This window comes from Haliotis cracherodii, unplaced genomic scaffold (assembly GCF_022045235.1).
Source record: "Haliotis cracherodii isolate W230 unplaced genomic scaffold, xgHalCrac1.p SCAF_20, whole genome shotgun sequence".
In the NCBI taxonomy this organism is placed as follows: Eukaryota; Metazoa; Mollusca; class Gastropoda; order Lepetellida; family Haliotidae; genus Haliotis; species Haliotis cracherodii.
In genome coordinates this window covers 4529226-4553270 of record NW_027266276.1, presented here as the reverse complement: position 1 = coordinate 4553270, position 24045 = coordinate 4529226, and the positions used below count along the sequence as shown (strand labels likewise).

Below are 24045 nucleotides of genomic sequence, written 5' to 3'. Positions count from 1 at the left end.
ACAGCCTGAAATGTTTATATACGACAGATATATTTTTTCCAGAATTTAATTGCCCATAATTGAGGGTGAATATTACACACGAGTGCGTATTATAAATAGGTCTTGTGTACATTGATCAATCGGAAGGGGTGCTATTTTGGATTGTTCACTAGCCAATATATCAGCAAATATCACAGTGGGCGCTTATTACGTGGAATGTGGTATTTGTGATGTGTTTCCCATTCCCTTTTACAAGAGGCCCGTACAGTGAAACTACCAATGAAGCATACTGTCAAAAGGTTCAACTCAATTTGTTATTTGCCCTTGCATACAACACTGATTCCTACAATAACAGTGTTCTGCAAGCGAAGCCTTACAGTCAAGGTGCTGTCATTGTTGTATCATGAGCTTTAACAACAGGTTGTATCATGCCGCACTCAGCAATATTCCAGGTATATTTAAGCTGTCTGTAAAGCCAATTCTAACCCGGATTTTTAAGGGCATATTTTTTAACACCAGGTAAACTTTTCAACATTCATGAAAAAGAGTTTCACTTTCAGCACACAAAGTGAAGCGAAACGCTGACACCAGCGTGGAAATGAAGGCACAATCAGCAGTTGCCAACGTCAGAGTAAGACACAAGACGAACAGTGTTCAAAATCATGGATGAAAACCAAGGGTCTCTTGTGACTATAGTGTCAAACTCTACAAATCAAGGGACTAAAAACTAAAGCAAAATTATTTAAAAAAAAAGAAGCTGGCAATAAACCTTAAGGACTAAGATTACCATGAACTTCATAATTTTGAACTCTGAGAACAGCCATTGTCATGCCATTACCGCTCCTCCACTGACAATCTTTGTCTCTTCACTGGAGGGAGCATTGTTTTATGCCATATCACAGTGAAAACCACACACTTTACCCATGTGGGGATTTGAACTCAGTTCATCGGCATGATGAGCCAATGGGCTACGCTGTTCCCATTCTACAGGAGTCAGTGAATTGGGTTTTACACGACTTTCAGCAATATTACAGCAACACTCGGTGGTGGGCACCAGAAATGAGCTTCACACATTGCACCCATGTGAGGAATCGAACCCAGGCCTGTAACAACCCTGCTGTAACCCTCCCTGCTAGCCCTGGCTATCGATATAGATGTTAGAGATCGACAACCGTTAACTAAACATTTATCAATTATCAATAAATATAGGATAATAACTTGCAGCAAATATACAAAATCGACAAAAACATAATTCATGTCACTGGTGAGGGGTGACACATTTATGCATGGATTACTTTGAGGACATAACAGAATCAGTTGCTTTTTGTCTTCAGCAGTGGACAAACACAAGTCCGCTTCTGTAACTTTCTTTATTTCATCACAATAGTTTAAGTAAGATATTATTGATGACACAATTTTTCATATAAAATATTGTTCATATTTCTTCACATCAACAATAATTTCGATTATCAATGTTCTTAGCTAGCCCTATTCCAGTCTACACAGGAACTAACCACTAATTCTAGCCGTTTGCTTGTTGGTTGTTTAATGCCGCACTCAGCAATATTCCATATGATGGTCTGTAAATAATTGAATCTTGACCAGACAATCCAGTGATTGATAACACGAGCATGGATCCTGGCAGTTATGATCCGAAGATGTGCATAATGCTAGGTCTGCGTTGTGGAAGAGAAGCCAGGACTATGTCCTTGTCTGACAAACCCGAGTCTCATACAGAACAAGCCACACCGGTAAGTGGTAAATACAACCAGGAATATTTTCAGCGGCACCAAACACAAACTTGGTTTGTTGCAGTCTTCATTGAAAGTTTAAGACATATTTTAATTGAGTGAGTGAGTGAGTGAGTGAGTGAGTGAGTGAGTGAGTGAGAGTGAGTGAGTGAGTGAGTTGTGTTTAACGCCACATTTAACAGTATTCCAGTCATATCATGGCGTGTCAGCTTAATGTGGGAGGAAAGCCCCAAGAGATGCAGGTCTTAGACGTTTACCACTTCGGTGAAACCCACGAGCACGGGTATGGTGGGTGCTGACAAACCTAGAAACAATCAGGGCGAACCGGGATTCTAACCCACAATCATAGGTTTCTGGCGTGCCGAAGGGACCAACTCTGCACAGCGAATTGCAGCACCTTAGACGACTGGGCCACCCGTGCCCCCATATTTTCATTGAATGACATACCTTTAGAACTAACGTAGGAATACAATGTATGAGTAAACCTTCCCATGTGTTACAAAGTGCCGAATGTTGTGCAGCATGTTTTTCTGCAAAATTCCTCACACACCAGGAACCCCTGATAAACTTCGGGACATTTTTATTAAAAGTAGTTCCTGCTAGATCAACTCATTTGCATATTTATCGGATCCTGATACCAGTTTATATGATTGGTTTATTTATGATCAGGTAAGCCTGAAATGATTTCAACTGAACACTGTACACAATTCGTCTCCTCTGTCAAACAAGTCCAACTTCTTGCCTTAGAGAAGCCTGTCTTCACGACAGATTTGTTTGTCACCGCACTCACCAATATTCCAGCTATATGACGGTCGGTAAATAATCAAGTCTGGACCAGAAAATCCAGTGATTGACATCATGAGCATCGATCAATGCAAATTGGGATGCGATGACATGCATCAACCAAGTCAGCGAGCCTGACCACCCGATCCTGTAAGTGGTATCTTACAACAAGCAAAGTCACCTTTTATGGCAAGCATGGCTTGCTGAAGACCTATTGTACCCATCTTCATGGGTATTTCTTCACGACAAGAGAAGCTGATAAAATGATAAATAATTACTCATGTAACAGTGACAGATGGAATTGGGCAGATTGGCAAGTTTTAATCCTTGCAGCTAATATATCCTGAATGGCCAGATCAGATAGTTTTCATCCTTGCAGCTAATATCTCCTGAATGGCCAGATCGTTCGGTGCCCATATTGTTAATAACGACTCACATATTGCTAAAGAGCCTATATTAGGTGATGTATGATCATTCACAAAGTATTGACGTGATGTGAAAAAGCCATACCACACAGAAAGCTGTGACAGCTAGATAAGGCAGAAAAAGAAGGAAGATTTGTCAGAAATTGAAAGATATTAGAGAAGAAAACACCACAAAATGACCAAACAGCAAACTGCGCCATTACACACATGACTCTGAATAAGTGTCTGATTGCTCAGGCTCGTTGGCATCGCCATCAGTATCCAGCCAATAGGGATCTGTGTAAATAATCAGAATCAACCAATCAGAGGACAGGTAACAGAAGAGCATGCTGAAATACAGTTGTATCTGCAAGGCAAGCATGAGAACAGGCCCCGGAGACGTCCACATATAACAAACAATCTGTGCTGTAAATATACTTTAAATATATATAACAAAGTTAAAAAACGAACTAAATACCTCTGCAAAAGAGAAAATGTTAAATATGGATAGACAATATTTGAAATAATTTCTGGAAAAACTTTTGTGTATTAAAGTATTTACTTTAAATAGCAACTCATTTCTTAACAAGGTGGTTGCTGATATTTTCAGACAGTTGTCTTGTTTCAATGTTTCAAGCATCTTCAACACGGACAGGATGAAAGTGTGGACCCTGACCTCACCAGACCTCACCTGACATCTACTGCAGGCAACTCAAGGCCACATCTTTGCCCAATACCTATCAGCCTCTAGGTTGGCTAGAATCAATGTTTGATAGGCATTTCTTAGAAGTTGACGGAAGTAGACACAATCTAGGAAAACAACTTACTACTTTCTTTACTTCAAATAGCGTCATTTTGGTACAGATCCTTATACCGTTGACAAGCAAGGCAAGGATTTTTACTGAACTCTTTTACAGTAACACAATGAAGATTTTATATATAAACTGTGTCTACATCGGCTATTAGAAGCTGGGTAGACCTGTCTTAAACCAAGTTTGGGTTACCGGGGACCACACCACCTGAGATCCTGAAGGGGTAAAACACAACAGGAGAACCTTGCATCCTTCCCAAACAAACTTGGTTGACATGGTTAATCTCATTCTACATGGATAGTATTTTGATAAGGTTACAACTTATTTGTTCATAGAGTCAAGGAGGGACTAACGACATGTTTTACAGTGGAAATAATATAAAGGTGATAAGCTGTATATTCCACATCAAATAAACAAAGTATGCCCCAGTCAGAGATTGGCTCCTGTCTGTGTCTTGCAGTGGATCTCATGTGGGAAGAGAAATGCAAGATTATAAAGGGTGGTTGTTTAATATTTTCAGTTTTCAAATTATTACATGATAAAACATACTTATGGGGATTCTATACTACTCAAAAGAAGTTAAGGACCACAATTCTTTCATATTAGCATGACAGATTACCTAGTGATATGAAAGAAGCGGGTGTTCTTTAACTTCTTTGAGTGGTATGGTACATTTACAAACTCTCCCAGAGAATCCACACAATTTTTCAAGAGGATCAAAATCTGACTTGGTACAGAAGCATGGAGTAAACTAGCACCAAAGAGTATGAAGAGCTTCGTTACCCACTACAGATATATAGTACACTGTTCTGCAACACGACAGAGGAACCGGACACCTAACTAGCATGTGGCGCCCATCAGTAACCACCAGATGAGCTCCAGATGGAGTAGATGGGGAAACATGGTACGGCAGAAGCTTGGGGGATGAAATCATGACCCAACTTCTTCCGTATTTGTCTAATCTTCCTGTCAATTTACAATGTCAATTTCAGCAGTCCAGCCAAGTTTGTTTTGCCAATTGACAAACAAATACCTCGTCATCTAGCTTGTGCTGGTGAACTGAACTCCTAACATCACTGATTTATCCAAAACCCATTACGCTCCCTGATTTCACATCAAAGTCTGAAAGTTCACAGAAAATGGTACCTTGTTGAAATTTCCGATGACGTCAATTTTAGAAACAACCCTGCTGCAGTGACTTTCTTATTTGTCAAAGAGGTAAAAAGTTACTAAAATAATGAAGTTTTGAATTTGATAAGAATGACATTGAGGACATCATCCCGTTTGTTCGCAGACACCTGTGAGACAACGGCCATGTTGGTTTGAACAAGAAGGACATACTCACTCTTCACTTGTTTGCGGATCTGCTTGGTGGGATCCAACCAATGCTGCAACAACACAGAGCACAGTAAAACATGTCACATGGCACAGCTTTTAGCACAATAATCATGATAATATTACAACGGGGGACACCAGAAATCACTCCGCACATCACACCAACGTGGGTAATAGAACCAGGGCCTTCAGTGTGACGAGCGAGCGCTTTAACACTTGGGCTACCCCACTGCTGTCTAACAAAAAACATACATCAGAAGGGCTGGCTGTCAATACAGGTCATAGAGTTTGATAACCGTTATTAAATATCGATCAATTATCAATAAACATCAGAGAAGAAACTTAGAGCAAATATGCAAAGAAGTCCAAAAGAAATCAACACATTTCATGCTAATGGTGAGTGGTGACACATTCATGCATGGATTACACTGTAGTCTTTTAACAAAAACAGTTGCCTCCTCGTCTTTGGCAAATAAGACGATTGATAATAACAAGTCTGTTTTGGTAAATTTAAACTATATTTTATCACAACTGCTTATGTAAGATATTACTGATGATACAATTTTCACATCGATAACCGTTAATATTTCTTCCCATCGACGATGATTCTGATTATCGATCTTTTTAACCAGCCCTAAACATCAGGTACCATTCCTTATACATGCATGGGTGGATCAGCACTTGTTCAGCTACACCCGGGCTGTGTGATTAGTCTGGACCAGACAAACCAGTGCTTGATACCATGAGCAACAATCACACATAGTCAATAAAACACCATCACAAAAAAAATTGTCATCAATTGTGACACACAATGTCACAAAAACCTGTAATGAAGTCTAAATCAGACAAACCAGTGGTTGACAGCATGAACAACACCCTTTCCCCTTACCATACATACCCCCTCTGAAGATCTGAGTTAGACTTCGTTTCAGTAACCCATGCTGTCAGAAGAGACGACCATCTTAAGTGGTCAGGCTCGCTGACTTGGTTGATACATGTTCAGAGCTAGGGTTTGGCCTTGTGCTTAATAAAGCCCCCATTTTCAAATACAATGGGGCAATTTAACATGGTGCTGTATGGGCAAGTGTGGGCGTACCTCCAGAATATATGAAAGTTTCACATAAAGAGCCCATGTCAGAAGATTCCTAGAGTGAACCCTGCATGTTATCATATACAGAGTGCACAAATCGATGCTCATGATGTCAATCACTAGATTGTCTGATCCAGACTCAATTATTTACAGACCGCTGTCAAAAAGCTGGAATATTGCTGAGTGCAGCGTTTACCGATAAAGACAATCAGGCACCCATGTAGAGAAGGTGGACTCACATTGACGTTGTGGACGTCGGTGTACTGAAGCCCGAAGTAGTCCTTCTCTATGATGTCCAGGTAGTAGAAGATCTGCTCCATCAGCTCGCCGCCATTGGACTTTTTCTGTAACACAGAAATACAGATTGTCAGCATCCCTCGGGTGTTCACTTGTGATGTGAGAACAAAGTAAGTACCAACTAAGTGCTGTTCCAATTCACTGATACATACGATATCATGGATACTCAGGTATATACTATACTTGAATCGTCAGTTTGTGAGATCACGATATGCTATAAATAGAACAGAAGCCAATAGAGTTACCTCCCATATGGCAGAAGTAGCATAGCGCTACCTGTAGGCATGGCAGATCACAAGAACGTGGTGGCTGAGGATGCGCCGACTATTACATTCAATAACCATCCCTTCATTTAAAAATGTTTTGTTCTTATGTTTCTCTTGGTTGAAGTTTTTGAGATTATACAGAAATGTGTGAAGAAAGAGGTTTTAGAGCTGTATTTCCGTGATTTTGTCATTTCTTACTATTTGATGTGGGGTATTGTTATACTAGTAGTATCGTCAGTCTGTATCGTGATACAAATCGTATTGCATGATACCAGGCGATACTCAGCTCTAGTAAGTATTCTACCATACTAATAAATGATGCCACCTGCTCAAACTTAATATGTGGTATGTCATCATTTTGCACAATATTTATATTTCAGTAAATTTTTAATGTCTATTCTATATTGATTCAAATTTATGAATATCAATAATAAATTCCTGATTCACTCCCACAGTGGGCATGGGTGGCCCAGTAGTCTAAGGCGGCGTGAATCGCTCTGCAGAGTTGCATCCCTTGGGCACGCCAGAAACCTGATTGTGGGTTCGAATCATGGGTTTCACCGAAGTGGTAAATGTCTGAGACCTGCATCACTTCTGGCTTTCCTCCCACATTAAGCTGACACGCTGTGATATAACTGGAATACTGTTAAAAGCGGCTTTAACCCCAACTCACTCACTGCCCCACTGCCCCAGAAATGTCAACATACATTCAGAGTACCATAATTAAGATGAGAAGGGAGAAAATTCAATTCTAAACACTTTAAGGACAGCCTAGCTCATGTTTATCATTAAATTGATTAGCTGCATAGGATGAATACACAATGAATACACAATACCATTTAGCTTTCGGCCATGGGAGCCGTGCCAATATACCCTTGTCAGAGGGGTACACAAAGTACGTGATCTAGACTACCAGTTGTCAGAAGCCTCGGTGAGTGAAGGTGTTAGATCGCTGACTTTGTGTGCTGGCGATTAGCTGCCTCACCATGCTCACTCTCGCAGTGTGGGTTTGAATCCCGGAAAAAGTATGAGAATCTGTACTTTACTAAGAAAGTGTTGTCCCAAATATAACATTTGTTACAACTGCATAGGAATTCTTTTATCTGTACACATACAGAATAACTGATGTTATTATTAATTGATATATTGATATACTATATCAACACTAAACTTTCCTGTAAATGACACTCCTTATATGGGATCATACTTTTTGACTGACCACAAACTGACGGGTTTAGGTTTGAACGAGCTAATAATGTTAATATAATTTAGTTCACAGATAATAAACTTGCACAGTTACTCATTTCATAACTCTGATGTATTCACACTTCATTTCCCACACAAGCAGCTATAATGTAACTGTTGCCATGGTTACTGAGCCTGGTATATGGGATGACACTAATTTGTGTGGGGAAGGAGAGAGAGAATCCATCCCAGTTGTCTGTTGCTTACAATAGCTGAGTCAGCAATTCTTCACACACATCAACAACACACACATCCATGCATATCTCCACTGACTATGTGATCTGCAAGTAAGCATGGTAAGACTTTTAGGACTTGGTATACAGCCACATCACTGTGATATATAGCCACATCATGATATACATCGCCACAACACCATGATATATAATGGAACATCATCAAGAAATATAGCCACAGCACCTGGTTATGTTACCACAAATTATGAAACAAATGTTTTGTGATACATAGCCACATAACCGTGTTACATCCCCACACAATTAGGATACTGGTCTTTCCATTGTCTAATTTATAGGCACCACTTGCAGCTATAATTAACATTCAGCTGTCCTGATAGGGATCCAGGCCATCAGTGTGACAGTAGGGTCATGATACAACACATCAAGGCTTGCCCTTGTGCCGGACAGGTCAGTCATTGGCCTCTATCACCAACAGGCTGCCTAAATTAGCAGGAGAAAGATTTCACATGTCTGAGCAAATCCAAGTTTTCTTTGGATGATATAAGAAGAAATCTTTTCAATCTGAAACAACTTTACTACAGCATGCAAGAAGATGTGTGCAAGGTGAGAGTGACTCGTGTGAGCTACGTCTCCAGGTCCCGCCACTGTCTTACACCACCACAGTCTACAGCACCTTCCACACAGTGTCACACAGACTCCTGGCGTGTGCAACCCCGCGAACACAATGTTGTGCATGTGCAACCCCGCGGACACAATGTTGTGCATGTGCAACCCCGCGGACACAATGTTGTGCATGTGCAACCCACTGACCACAATGTTGTGCATGTGCAAACTCCCGAACACAATGTTGTGCATGTGCAACCCCCCGAACACAATGTTGTGCATGTGCAACCCCCTGAACACAATATTGTGCATGTGCAAACTCCCGAACACAATGTTGTGCATGTGCAACCCCCCGAACACAATGTTGTGCATGTGCAACCCCCCGAACACAATGTTGTGCATGTGCAACCCCCCGAACACAATGTTGTGCATGTGCAAACTCCCGAACACAATCTTGTCCATGTGCAACCCCCCGAACACAATCTTGTCCATGTGCAAACTCCCGAACACAATCTTGTCCATGTGCAACCCCCCGAACACAATCTTGTCCATGTGCAAACTCCTGAACACAATCTTGTCCATGTGCAAACTCCCGAACACAATGTTGTGCATGTACAAACTCTCGAACACAATCTTGTGCATGTTCAAGTCATCCCTATCCTCAACAGTCAGCTCTGGTCAACATGGCCCTAACTACAATTAAATATTTAACCCCTTATCTCTCCACCTCTAATTAGCTCTTGCCCTTGGAGAAACACACAGTGCAGGACGGAGGAGCAAGTGTCAATAACAAGATGATAAACTTGGTAAGAAAGATGCAAGATAAATTACACCACAAAGAAAGTTAATCTCCTAAATAGAGCATGTTGTGGCGTACACCCTTGCCTGTCAACATGGCTCTACGTCTGACTGGGAATCCGTTCTATGTATGTAAACTCACATACCATCAGAAGATATTCTCGATAAAATATAATATCACGACATGAATATTCCGTACATGCTGAAAGCAACAATGGATATAAGAAATGCTTGCAATAATTCCTCAATGTTGATTCAACACTCTCCCAACACTCAAATGTTTCTGATGTTACACAATAGGGTTATTAAACAAATCAAGTGATTCTCTGTTGCCCTTCTTCATGACAAAGGCACCAACATGTTCCAGTGTGTTGTCAAGGTGAGGTGAGGTGAAATTGGGTTTAACGTCGCGTCCAAGATTATTGCACTTATATAGCGACGTGCATGCACGTGTATTATGTGTGTGTGTGTGTGGCTGCTTGTACTAGTCCGGACTGATGCCGATTTATAGTGCTAGCTCACTGAGATACCATGCCGCAGTGTAACATGAATACCCCACTCAGACACAGTATACTGACTCCGAGCCGACCAGTCCTTGCTTTAGCCCCTTAATGCCGAGCGCCAGACAGGGTAACAACAAGTACAATCTTTTAACGTCTTTTTGTATGACGCGGCCTGGGATCGAACCCTGGACCTTCCGCTCTCCGGGCGGACGCTCTACCACAAGACCACGGAGGCGGTCCAATGTGTTGTCAAGACTTCACCTAAACTCTATATAAAGCACAGACCAGCTGTCCATGTTTGATCTGCACCCAAAGACTCCATATTCACCATTTTCACTGTGCAGAGGGTGATTTGCATAAAACCCCTCAAAACTGAGCAGATCCTGGCTGTTAAGGGGCACAAACTCTGATGCCATCAACTTCAGTGTCACATCAGGATGGAATGTGTCTGTGAATGACCAGACTGACACAGAGACAGCACTCTGCTACAAGTGACACAAGAATGATCAGCTCTGAGGCTGTTCGTTCATTCGTCACCCCTTTCCGTAGCCTGCAAGAAGACTCTCCCCTGTTGATGCATGCTATGTGTGAAAATACGACAAACCAATCAGAATGTGCGTATGACATCAGGTACGTCGATCAAAGAATCCCTCAGAAATAATTTTTGATTTTACAAATGTCTTGCATCTAGAATTATACCCTTGATACAGTTAAATATGTTTGGTCATACTGTATAAATACCGTAAGTCGTGATGTGTTTTATTAACATCTGGAATATATATGACATGCGGAAATATACTTGAATCATTACACAACAAGTTGAAAATTCTTTTAACTGGTGCCCATTTGCACTTTTTCTGTTTTTCTTTTATGTCTGCTTTCTATATTTTAGGGAGCTGCATTTGGCAGCCAGTAAATCCCTTAATGACACAGGCTCCATGTCAAGACAAGGCGAAGACATGACGGACTCTAGTCCCATGATGCTTATGAACAATGCAGGAAGTAGCCAATACAAAACACAAGATCCTACACACTTCAGCAGCAGGTCAAGCACTACATCAAACACCACCCTGCCCATGAATTGGAGTGAGTGAGTATTGTTTTACGCCGCTTTTACCAATATTCCAGCAATATCACGTCAGGGGACACCAGAAATGGGCTTCACAGATTGTATCCATGTCGGGAATCGAACCCGGGTCTTCGGCGTGACAGGCCAACGCTTTAACCACTAGACTACCCGACCGCACCCCCCCATGAATTGGACCTCCAACAAACTCAGAATCACTCTGTTCATCCTGACAACAAAGTGCTGATATTATCTACAAGTCCTGCATGATGCTCCAGGGTCTTTACCTTGACTTACAAAATAATCAACAATAATTACTTAAAGGGTCCTTGCAGGCTGTAAAGTAATGATATGGTGTAGTGTACTGTACATCTTGATATACTTTCTAATAATTACTTTAGAGCCGCCAGGAATGAATCAATGATCATGTGGACAGTTGTCACGATTGATGGATGATATAACAGACATCTATAACTGCTCTTGATGCGCTGTAGGTACAATGAATATTATTGTGTGTCATTCAGGATACAGCATATATTTTTACTGCTTCCTGGTGATTCCCTACATTTGTGCATTGCGAAAAACCCTGCTGTTCTCTCAGTAATGTCCTCTGCTCCAGGCACAGGTATACGACCATCAAATATTTACAACATTGAATCAACTGGATATCTCCTCTTTCCAGATGCTTTGTTTGTTTTTGTTTGTTGTTTAATAACAACTAGCTATATGATGGCGGTAAGTAAATAATCAAGACTGGAACAGACAATCCAGTGATTGATGTCATGAGCATCAATACACGCAATTGGGATCGATGACATGCATCAACCAAGTCAGCGAGCCTGACCACCCGATCCCGTTAGTTGCCTCTTATGACAAGCATAATCATCTTTAACGGCAAGAATGGGTTGCTGAAGATCTATTCTACCCCGGATCTTCACGGGTCCTTTCCAGGTGCTTGGTGCAAGGACAAAGGGCTAGGTGTCCACCTCCATCTCCTCCTACAGCAGTTCAACTCTCTAACAAACTGGAGTCCTTTATAAACACACAATAGGTCTTCACCAACCCATGCTTGCCGTAAAAGGCGACTTTGCTTGTCGTAAATGTAACAGGATTGGGTGGTCAGACTCGCTGACTAGTTGGGTGCATGGCATAGCATCCCAATTGCGTGGATCGGTGATCGTGATGTCAATCACTGGATTGTCTTGTCAAGACACGATTATTTACAGACCGCTATCATATAGCTGGAATAATGCCGAGTATCAAACAATAAACAAACTATGAGCATAGCCTGTGAAAGCAAATAGGACGTTGGTTTTAACTGGCCTGGGCCTACTGTGGTAAATCCAAGACTTGCTTTGTTTAGGGCTATCTGGCAATAGCATTACAGCTACAGAGTTGGGTGGCAAGGAATATAATAAGGTTCAGGGAATCAAAGACAGATAACTTGCCTCACTGCATATTACAACTTTTAGTTTTAGTTTTGCAACTGCATTGAATTATTCATCTCTGCTATACAGATGTAGTTCAAAAGGGCTGCATTGTTAGATTATTAAACACTGTCATTCAAATACAAAAAAACCTTGTTCAGAAATTTATTCTACCTTGAAAAATCAAGCTATTCTACTCAATACTTCGACATATTCATGAAGCAGAAACTGCAACGTGCTCTGAATATTTTATTTGACTTTCTCACTGACATAGACAATGAGTGACTATGCTACTCATGTTTGTTGGCTGCCTAATGCCACACTCAGCCATATTCAGCTGCCTGATGGCATGTCTGTAGGTATTCGAGTCTGGACCTGTGAATGACCTGTGAATGACATCATGACTATCAATCCACGCAACTGGGATCGATGACATGCATCAACCTAGTCAGCGAGTCCGACCACCCGGTCCCGCATGTCGCCTCTTACGCCAAGGACCAATTCCAACCTGGAATCTCCACAGGAGCTTTTACACTGTCGAACCTTCATCATTGGACTGAATCACCCGACTAGTTTAATGTAATTCAATCCAGTAAAACTTAGTTTGTTACCATGGGGCACATTAGAATTTTGTTTGTTCATTTAAGGATTGACTGTGTATTTATTTCATTTCGTTGAGGTATAAATAAAAAAAACGGTGTGCAAACTGTATGAATCCGTGTAGCATCAATTTTTTTAACTAAGTCACCACAAGTTCACCGGAACCTTTTCTAATTGGAAGCAATAAAAAAGAAGTAGCCTGGTTCAGGTGCCACTTGTAAATTGTTACGCGTTCCTCTGCCAAGAGGTAAACATTTAGGTAATTCTGATAACCGGTTCTCAGGCACCACTACGTAGATCATTTTGTAGAAAATCCAAAATAGCATAAAAACTTCGGTATTTTGTTAATATGATCATAAAGTTGCTGGGAAAATATTAAAAAAATATTATATGATCCAGATATGAACACTACAACCCATCTGTGTTTTAAGTTATACACTGGCAATGAAAGCAACCTGTTCGAGGGTAAAGTCCAACTTGTTGCCAAAGAAACAGCAAAAGGCAATCGTTTGATATCTATACAAAGTTTCATAATAAAATATCAAAATGGTTTCCAAGTTATGCTCTGGAAAAGGAACGGACAGAACCCACTTTGTGATGGGAGATAAGAATGGTGGGGTCCCGGGGTCCCGGATCCCAGTCTTCTCTCTACATTTAACATCAGGTAACAAGGAGGGCCACTCATACAGACTTTCATACATTGTTTCAATCACTTAAGTCTGACACAGGTGAGAGCTGGTGGAATCACATGGTGTCCAGTACCACCAGCCACAAAGGTCAAATGTCCAAGTTGAGGTTTACCTGGTGGCCATGCTATCTGCTACAACTACAAGAGATATCTACTGCCACAGATGTAACGGAGGTATGCTGACCACACACAAATGAGGTTGATGAAAATATCTGCTCAGTCTACATCAATACTGACAAGTCTCTCAGAAATGTGTGTCCAAGACGCACAACATAGAATGGATGCAGTAAAGAAATGTATTGCACGCAGAGGAACTCATAATAATATTCATTGTACCAAGTTCTTGACAAACAAATATGAAGTCATGCAATGAAAGTAATGATCCAATCTGGCCGTCCACTACTTCATTACTGTACAGGGCCCTTACATTCGTTGTCGACCCGTGAAGATTCCGGGGTAGAATAGGTCTTCAGCCACCCATGCTTGCCGTAAAAGGAGACTATACTTGTTGTAAAAGGCGACTAACGGGATCGGGTGGTCAGGCTCGCTGACTTGGTTGATGCATGTCATCGATCCTAATTGCGTGGATCGATGATCATGATATTAATCACTGGATTGTTTGGTCCAGACTCGATTATTTACAGACCGCCGTCATACAGCTGGAATATTGCTGAGTGTGGCGTTAAACAACAAATGAACCAACCAACAAACATTTCTTGTCCACGTCGTCAGACATGTTTACAGGATAGCAATCACAATATTAATGGCAAGCACCCGAAACGGACTGGTTTGTTTGTTGTTAAATGCCATAACAGCAATATTCCAGCAGTCTGTAAATAATCAAGTGTTGACCAGACAATCCAGTGATTGACATCATCAACATTGATTCCACGTTATTGGAATTGAGGACATACATTAACCAAGTCAGCGAGTGATCCCATTAGTTGATCCATACGATACATTTCATTACAAGTTATATTGGTGTGAAAACATGTGAATAATAACAGAATCTGTTCAACCAGCAGCTTTAGCAGATGCTCAAGTTTGTCCTGGTTGGCCTTCACAGTGCCCTCTACCATCATGTGTCTGCACATGATCCCAGCTTGAATTTTATAACAATTGATTCGGGGTTGTTATTCACATTCAAAATGAATATCAAATTGTGAAATAAAAGTACAGTATCGGGATACAAAACGTATCACACCCATAGTATTTGGATACATATCATGTCGCAACCAGACCGTTTAGTTCCACCTCTATCTGCCACTGCAAACTTAAGTAAACTTTGTCGTCATGATTATAACTGTGCCATTGACACTCCACTTCAAGCATTTTGAACCCTGCAGTTGGTCTGAAATTAAACATCAACTGACACATGTAACGTTGCTGATCTTGTAACAAACATTATGTATGCTAGGGGCCTGTCATGCATACGATCAACAGCAATGTTTGTCAAAAAATTCTTCACAGATTAACGACAAACAAATCGGGTCAGCGCACCAACGATCCAAGATGCTCCGATGTTGAAATTCTTGTGTTGAGCATCGCGAGTTACCGTCTACAAGCACTGTGGCCTAACAGGCGCAATCATACACCACTAAACGCCAGCCATATGGCCACAGAGGACACAGAGTAAATAGTCCTTGTCAAACAATCTGGATGGTCCTCACAAAGCGTGTTGATATCATTGCAGAGACTGCGATCAGCCTCCTTTGCTTGTGGTCAAATAGTTTCTGTACAGTGATACTCCTATGGCATGTTAAGTGGACGGCATAATGGGTCACCTTGCCCAAACCCACCACATTTCATCGCCCTAACCTTTGACCTTTACAAACTTAGGTAACACTGTTGTAGACGTTATCATTAATCAAACTCATCACAGCATTTAAACGACTTGATGGTTGGGATCTAATTAGTAACTTATAATGCAAGCAACTAGCAGAACGTTCAAATCTGATAACTTGGTTTCTATTATATTTTGGATGGTCATCACTATCTGTTTGTTATTGCACCTTCCGAACGGTGCCAAGGTACGTAACTGATTAAGAATTTTCACCAAAAATCTTCAACATCGGCCCTCACTTCAGATGAAGGTAACACCAAAAAGTCACACATAAAAACTATAGACAAATGACATACATAATTCAACTTCACATAAAAAATGCACGAAGTGAGCTGCATCGGGACAAAAAGGACATCTCTAAACTTGGTTTCAACAGGCAGATGTACATGATGTTCAACCAGTACAATGTTAAGGGCCATGGCACACAGATTAACTATAGTAATACGAAAGAATTGTGGTCAATAACTTATTTGAGTAGAATATAGGTGGCCCCTAACTTCTTTTTCGTAGTATATAGGTGATCCTTAACTTGCATGACAGATTAACATTAGTAAAATAAAAGAATGGAGTGGTCCTTAACTTCTTTTTCGTAGTATATAGGTGATCCTCAACTGGCATGACAGATTAACTGTAGTAATATGAAAGAATGGAGTGGTCCTTAACTTCTTTTCCCTAGTATATAGGTGATCCTCAACTGGCATGACAGATTAACTGAAGTAATATGAAAGAATGGAGTGGTCCTTAACATCTTTTTCGTAGTACGTATCAATATGATATCCGTGACTGCCCTGGGATAATGGACTTCACTGTTGTAACCAGCCAAGAGGTCCGTGTCAACAACTACCACCAGACACATCAAAAGGCCATAACAGCTACGACAAGTCGTCTTATTATTTTTTTACGGGTCGCTGATCAAATTCCGGCGTATTTGACCTAACAAAGGTGACAGGCACTCAGTCATGTAAATATCGTAAAAGAGACAATTGGATTAGCGGGGCAGTAAGCGTCACAATAGCTCACTTTAACACAAACACAAGTCAATCCCAGCTGAATGCATCGCTTGCTGTTACAGTTGTTGGAATTGGAGGATTATCTGCTGTTGACGGAGGCCATTGTTGGGCCGCAGGGTGACGTGTGGTCAGAGAGGAGTGGCAATTACTGATGGGCGATACGGTCATTATTCAGCATATCATATACATACAACATATTGTATACTTTCTACCCATTCAACATTGGCGATACGGTCATTATTCAGTATACATATATCAAATATATGTACACTGATCATGCTGATTGCACCATTTCTACCCATCCAACATGGGTGATAAGTGCAGGAGTCTGGCCTCCATCTATGAATCAGTACAACTTGATATCAATATATAGCACACATGAAGTGGTGGACACTTATTCACATCCACATGCACAAAGAATATAGTGAGTGAGTGAGTTCGGTTTTACGTTGCTTTTAGCAATATTCCAGTAATATCACGTCGGGGGACACCAGAACTGGGCTTCACACACTGCACCCATGTTGGGAATTGAACCCAGGTCTTCGACGTGACGAACAAACGCTTTAACCACTAGGCTACCCAACCGCCCCCACAACAGCAGAGAAGAGCTCACAGTAACAGACTCGGATCTGTGACTTCACCATGTCCACACAACGACAACAAACACACTGCACACCACAAATCTTCTCTTTCAAAAGCTCTCAAACTGCAAGACACCTTGAACTTAACAAAACACCTTTTTCTAAAATCTTGAAAAAATGTTCAAAGAAACTTCTAAGATGGGGACAAAAAAGGCCTGCACTTCCACTCCTGGAGTCCCGGAGTAGTGAGGTAGTGGTTGCAGTGGTTGCAGTACCAGCCAGGAATGTAAGCTTCCCAAGGCCATGTTGAATCTCTTCCATGGGACAGCATTCTGACCTTCACGGCATGCACCCTCCAAGTCTTGAAATCATCAGAATTAGTCTCCCCAAAGAACAGGAAGCCCCTGCCTTTACAGTGCACCACCACAAATCCTCGTGTTCACACCATGCATGTCTGACACACCACCACATGCATTGCAGGGAGGTTTTCAAGCTAAGACCACGACATGGATGGTGGTAAATATTTTTCTGTAGTCTCTTAGGGAATTCCTCCCCATACTTGATGGCAACATTTACACAAGATGTATGGAAAGGTCTTACGACCTTTTTGGATAACCATAAGCTTCTGTCTTGGCAGACTGTACATCAATGCTCCATCTTGTAACCTGCATCACTAATGCTGATTGATAACAGAGATTCCCATACACAAAAAAATATTGAAATTCAAAATCTACCTGAACTTCTATACATGCATGGCAAAATATTTTCAGTTTGATTTTGATAATGCACCAGTCTACTGGCCTACCAATCCTAATACTGAATGAATGGTCTATTTTTTCTTCAGGAGATAAACCTAATTCAGTTATAAATCAAGACATGTTTGAGATGGTTCATTGTTGATTTAAGACTGCTAAATGTTACATTAATAACCTTCACTAGCACGTTATATTCAGGGGTGTTTTATCAACAATAAACCATTCAAAATTTAAAAAGCGGAATAGGGTAATCTCGATTCTATTATGACTAAAATGTGTTTTATAGACAGACTTTTCCTGCGTACATATTCAATGCAGTGATTCATTGTCGGAAGTGGTTATCGCTCATTAACCACTTCAAATTTTGTAAAATGAACCAATCCTTCAATGTCATGGTAGAATGTTTGTTACCTAATGCTGCACTCCGCCATATTTCCTTGCATGGCATGCACGACGAAAGCCTGCAAATAAGTGAGTCTGAGCATTACATACCAGTGATTGATTCTATGTGCAACGGTCCACGCTGTTGGGTATGACATGCAGCTCATGGTCACCGAATCTGACGAACTGATCAATGAAGTTGCCTCAAACGACCACCATTAGACTAACATTTAGTCCAAGAAATAAAATTATCTGATCAAAATATAAAAAATAAATAAGAAAACTGAAATTGAGCTCAAAACAATGCTTAATTTCAGGAGCGGAGGCAACCTAGACTTGCCAAATCATTCTAGACTTGAGTTGGATTCCTTTTTTAATATATTCCCCAGTGCTGGGAGATAGACTATACCAGTATCGGTTGTTGGGGACCAATTCAAACCTGTGACCTGCTGAAATAGTACAGTGCCTGTCAGTACTCAAAGTGTGTGGGCTGTTGTAAGCCAGTACTCAAAGTGTGTGGCCGTTGTAAGTCAGTACTCAAAGTGTGTGGCCGTTGTAAGCCAGTACTCAAAGTGTGTGGCCGTTGTAAGTCAGTACTCAAAGTGTGTGGCCGTTGTAAGCCAGTACTCAAAGTGTGTGGGCCGTTGTAAGTCAGTACTCCAAGTGTGTGGGCCGTTGTAAGTCAGTATTCAAAGTGTGTGGGCCGTTGTAAGTCAGTACTCAAAGTGTGTGGCCGTTGTAAGCCAGTACTCAAAGTGTGTGGGCCGTTGTAAGTCAGTACTCAAAGTGCGTGGGCCGTTGTAAGTCAGTACTCAAAGTGTGTGGCCGTTGTAAGTCAGTACTCAAAGTGTGTGGGCCGTTGTAAGTCAGTATTCAAAGTGTGTGGGCCGTTGTAAGCCAGTACTCAAAGTGTGTGGCCGTTGTAAGCCAGTACTCAAAGTGTGTGGGCCATGGTAAGCCAGTACTCAAAGTGTGTGGGCCGTTGTAAGCCAGTACTCAAAGTGTGTGGGCCGTTGTAAGCCAGTACTCAAAGTGTGTGGGTCGTTGTAAGCCAGTACTCAAAGTGTGTGGGCCGTTGTAAGCCAGTACTCAAAGTGTGTGGGCCGTTGTAAGCCAGTACTCAAAGTGTGGGCCGTTGTAAGTCAGTACTCAAAGTGTGGGCCGTTGTAAGCCAGTACTCAAAGTGTGTGGCCGTTGTAAGCCAGTACTCAAAGTGTGTGGGCCGTTGTAAGCCAGTACTCAAAGTGTGTGGGCGTTGTAAGTCAGTACTCAAAGTGTGGGCCGTTGTAAGCCAGTACTCAAAGTGTGTGGCCGTTGTAAGCCAGTACTCAAAGTGTGTGGCCGTTGTAAGCCAGTACTCAAAGTGTGTGGGCTGTTGTAAGCCAGTACTCAAACATACTTGTAAAGAGTCCTTGGCTAATGAGAAGAACCAATCTGGGAGAACCAATTCAGCAGAAAATGCATTTTTTTTCAATCTACCCCTGCTGCAGTGCCCATACTGCAGTGCCCATGCTATACCAGATACACACATTTCAACGTCAGATTTTCTTTTAATCATTTCCCAGGTCAGGTTGAACCTCAAAAGTTTCACTTTCTGACTGAGATGAGAATGTGTAGTTCTGCCAAACTAGTTCCACATTCCTGCAGCAACCTCCCCATGTCCTCACTTGGCTCACTGTGCGATGTTTGATGGATTGTTTTGAGTACCATGAGTACAAACTCATCAAAACAGAACCTTCTGCAGTGTTCAAAATAAAGCATGGAAGTCAGTGTTTGGAATAATTTTAAAAACCCCTCTCCCCACAATAAACAGACAGGAGCTATTACAACCTCCTCCCCAAACAAACAGACAGGAGCTATTCAAACCCCTCCCCCAAAGAAAACCATCATAACTAAGGATGAAAACTGAATGCACTGCAAGTTGCCAGAAGAGTGGTGTGTTAGATGGGACACAACCTGCACCTCTGTAGTTGGTAAAGTGCTAGCTGAGGTAGCCATTGCCACCATCTTGTCTTCCATCAGATCGGACACAACCTGTACCTCTGTGGCAGCCATTGCCGCCATCTTGTCTTCCATCAGATCGGACACAACATGTACCTCTGTGGCAGCCAGTCACCTTCTTGTCTTCCATCAGATCGGACACAACCTGTACCTCTGTGGCAGCCATTGCCGCCATCTTGTCTTCCATGAGATCGGACACGACCTGTACCTCTGTGGCAGCAATTGCCGCCATCTTGTCTTCCATGAGATCGGACACGACCTGTACCTCTGTGGCAGCCATTGCCACCATCTTGTCTTCCATCAGATCAGACACAACCTGTACCTCTGTGGCAGCCATTGCCGCCATCTTGTCTTCCATCAGATCAGACACAACCTGTACCTCTGTGGCAGCCATTGCCATCATCTTGTCTTCCATCAGATCGGACACAACCTGCACCTCTGTGGCAGCCATTGCCACCATCTTGTCTTCCATCAGATCAGACACAACCTGCACCTCTGTGGCAGCCATTGCCATCATCTTGTCTTCCATCACACAGAGACAGAAATTTGAAACCAGCCTACCACCCTAGCCAATTTCACTGATATAAAGTATGGCAGGCAGAATTGTGAACATTCTTAGGCTGTTTCTATTTGCTACCCCTATTCGGGCTAGTCTCCTAGTGTAATTTTTATTCCTGTTATGTAACACAAAACGTTTCGAATGGTTGACGGTTTGGCAGAAATTATTTGAATACACAGCCAGGTTAATGATCTTGACATTCAGTGGGGTGGGGTTGGGTGGGGTTTAATATATTTCACTATATATATATATCTCAGTGTGCTATGGGTTGGGTCACGATGTTGACTGAATGTTCCATATCTCTCCTGATGTCCAGGATTGCCCTGGGTTGTTTTCCTGTTGTATTCATTGTTTTCCTGGCCATCCCAAAACACGTTCAAATTGACAATCCTCCCTGACCTGCCATTACAGATCTACAGTGGTGATGGGGCATTCACCATCAGGTCACCACTGTAGGTGCGAACAACACTAAATAATGAGACATGCATGATAAATGCTCTAGAGTGAGTCAGTGAGTGAGTGAGTTGGGTTTAACGCCGCTTTTACCAGTATTCCAGTCATATCGCGGCGTATCAGCTTAGTGTAGGAGGAAAGCCCGAAGTGAAACTTGAAACTCTCTCTTACAGTATTTGAATCTAGGGATCCCTCGGACAAGGACACCCCAAATACTGAGAACATTGGAATGGAAACGCTCAATAGGACATTAGGCTAATACATTTATTGCTAAGTATATCCAACCAGTAAAAAAGTGATTTTTCTCTCAGCATCCACATAGTAGTTTTGTTAGAATAATTCCGATACTGTGCACACTGATGAAATGATCCATCTGAACACAGTCCAGTATGATGATATACTCAGCACACAGTATTATCATTTGGCAAACCATCATAATTCATAACACTGAATTCTTAAGTACAGGGAGGAAATTCAGGAATTGAGGTGTGGTTATTGGGGAAGCGAATTTTATTATTACATGGCAGGCTGTCTTTTTTAACAGACTTATCCAGAGCCCAGTGTAAACCCTATTTCACTAGTCCTCAGAGTTTGATTCTTGTGACCTGCTTGAACGAGACAAAAATGTTTTAGCAAAATTGACATTGACAAAAAAAATCCCGGTTCAGAATGACAGCCCTCATATGCTACCAGTCAATGAGGACAAACATGATAGTACTTTAACCTGCCCTCCGCACAGTCTCTGGCTAGCAGACTTGCAGACTTGCAGACTTGCAGACTTGTGGACGAGGCTGAATCTCAAGGCTGATCAAGAGACAGTGAGGTGTAATGGGGTTTTGCATTGTGTCCGAGATTATTGCACTTATATAGTGACGTGCATGCAGGTGTGTGTGGCTGCTTGTACTAGTCCGGACTGATGTCGATTTTTATTGTGCTAGCTCACTCAGATACCATGTTGCAGATTAGCATGTATATTAATGAATGAATACTACACTCAGGCACAGTAAACTGTCTCCGAGCCAACCAGTCCTTTTTTGAGCCCCTTAATGCCGAGTGCCAGACAGGGTAACAACAAGTACCATCTTTAAACGTCTTTTGGTATGCACGGCCATAATCGAACACTGGACCTTCCGCCGTAGTTCCGGTCTCCGGGCAGACGATCTACCACTAGACCATGGAGGCGGTCTTATAGACACAGTGATCTCAGTGATCAATGATAACTCATTTCATCAACTATTCAAGCACGGGTTTGGGCAGAAACATCAAAGGGAGATAACCCATCTACTTTCATCCAATCTAACAGATACTTGCCAGGTTTAATGGGAGTTAAAGCTTGTCTCTCCCAGCTAAAGGATGCAAATTGTGTAAATCAAATCCAGAATTAGAGCAAAACAGGAGCCACAGCTAATCTAATGGACAATGGCGATGGATACATCACAGTCCGGCTGCATTCATGGCCAGTCAGTGTGACATCTTCAACAATGGAGGAGGAAATCTCTACCTGCCTGAACACAAACCTTGAGGTGACACAGGTGGAATATCTCACCTCGCCACACGGGGAAATGTTTTTTGTAAGGTTATGCGTGGTAGGGTAGGGAAATGCTTCAAGCATTCACCCGTAAAGTTCAAGTGACATGGCATCCCTCCGCAGGTGTATGTTCACTTGTCTGGTGTACTGAGTTGATTCCAGTGCTGATAATATTGCTGACTAAGCAGGATCCATCCCCCACTCCCTCCAGCATGTCCAGTACAGTTTTTAAGGTTTTCACGAGAGATTTGTATGCAAGCAACTCAAAACTAATTGGGCAAATGTATTTTGCATATTTTACTAAAATCAACAGCTTATCTGGAGTTATGTTACACCTTGAATCCAGATTCAGAATTCAGATGATTAGTTCATTATTGTTAGTGAGTGAGTGAGTGAGTGAGTGAGTGAGTGAGTGAGTGGGTGGGTGGGTGGTTGTTTGGGTGAGTGAGTGAGTGAGTGAGTGAGTTGGGTTTAACACCACGCTGAACAGTATTTCATTTATTTTATGGCACTTAATGTAGGAGGAAAGCCCGAAGTGATGCAGATCTCAGACGTTTACCACTTGAGTGAAACCTATAGCACTGGGGTTGCAGTAGGAGGAGCTAGCCATGCCATGATTCCATCTCAGTGGAATGCACATTTGATTTACTTAGTATTTCCTGCTGAGGGTGATGCCAACATATAATTTCTGTTTTCAGATTAAAATGTCAAACAATAAATATGAGCAGAAACAAATATATTCTTACAGCTTTAAACTGATCATACAAATCTGTGATCACCGATATCAGTCGAAATACCTCGAGTGGGTATCATACGCACTTCACAAATCCTAGAATTCAGTTCAACAAAGACTTCTGACATCATTAAGCAGTGTTTGAAATTAAGAATGACTGTCAGGAATCCTTGTCATAACCTTTCATGATTCATGGGGTCCCTAGATTCAAAGACTATATATGCTCAAACCTCCATCTCATTTGCTAGTTTAATTTTCCTAACTGTCAACAAGAAATTTGTTCAGAAACAGCCTCAGAAAGTATCTGAGTCCGGCATTTTTTTAGTTTCTTGGCAAACAACATTCTACTTCGATCGAGGG

The 24045-nt window shown here is 41.7% G+C and overlaps 1 protein-coding gene across 3 annotated transcripts in view; it reads right to left on the bottom strand.

Annotated features, from left to right (window-relative positions):
• The window catches only part of LOC139470233 (band 4.1-like protein 5), a 79708-nt gene that overhangs the window by 34046 nt on the left and 21617 nt on the right, over positions 1-24045 (bottom strand). For 2 of the 3 annotated variants that reach the window (XM_071252554.1, XM_071252556.1), the window contains exons 2-4: positions 6394-6498; positions 5075-5117; positions 3146-3214 (exon numbers count right to left, since the gene is read on the bottom strand). In XM_071252554.1, the coding sequence (XP_071108655.1) occupies positions 3146-3214; positions 5075-5117; positions 6394-6498 (217 nt within the window). The remainder of the gene's footprint in view (positions 1-3145; positions 3215-5074; positions 5118-6393; positions 6499-24045) is intronic. The other variant, XM_071252555.1, reaches the window with a different exon arrangement.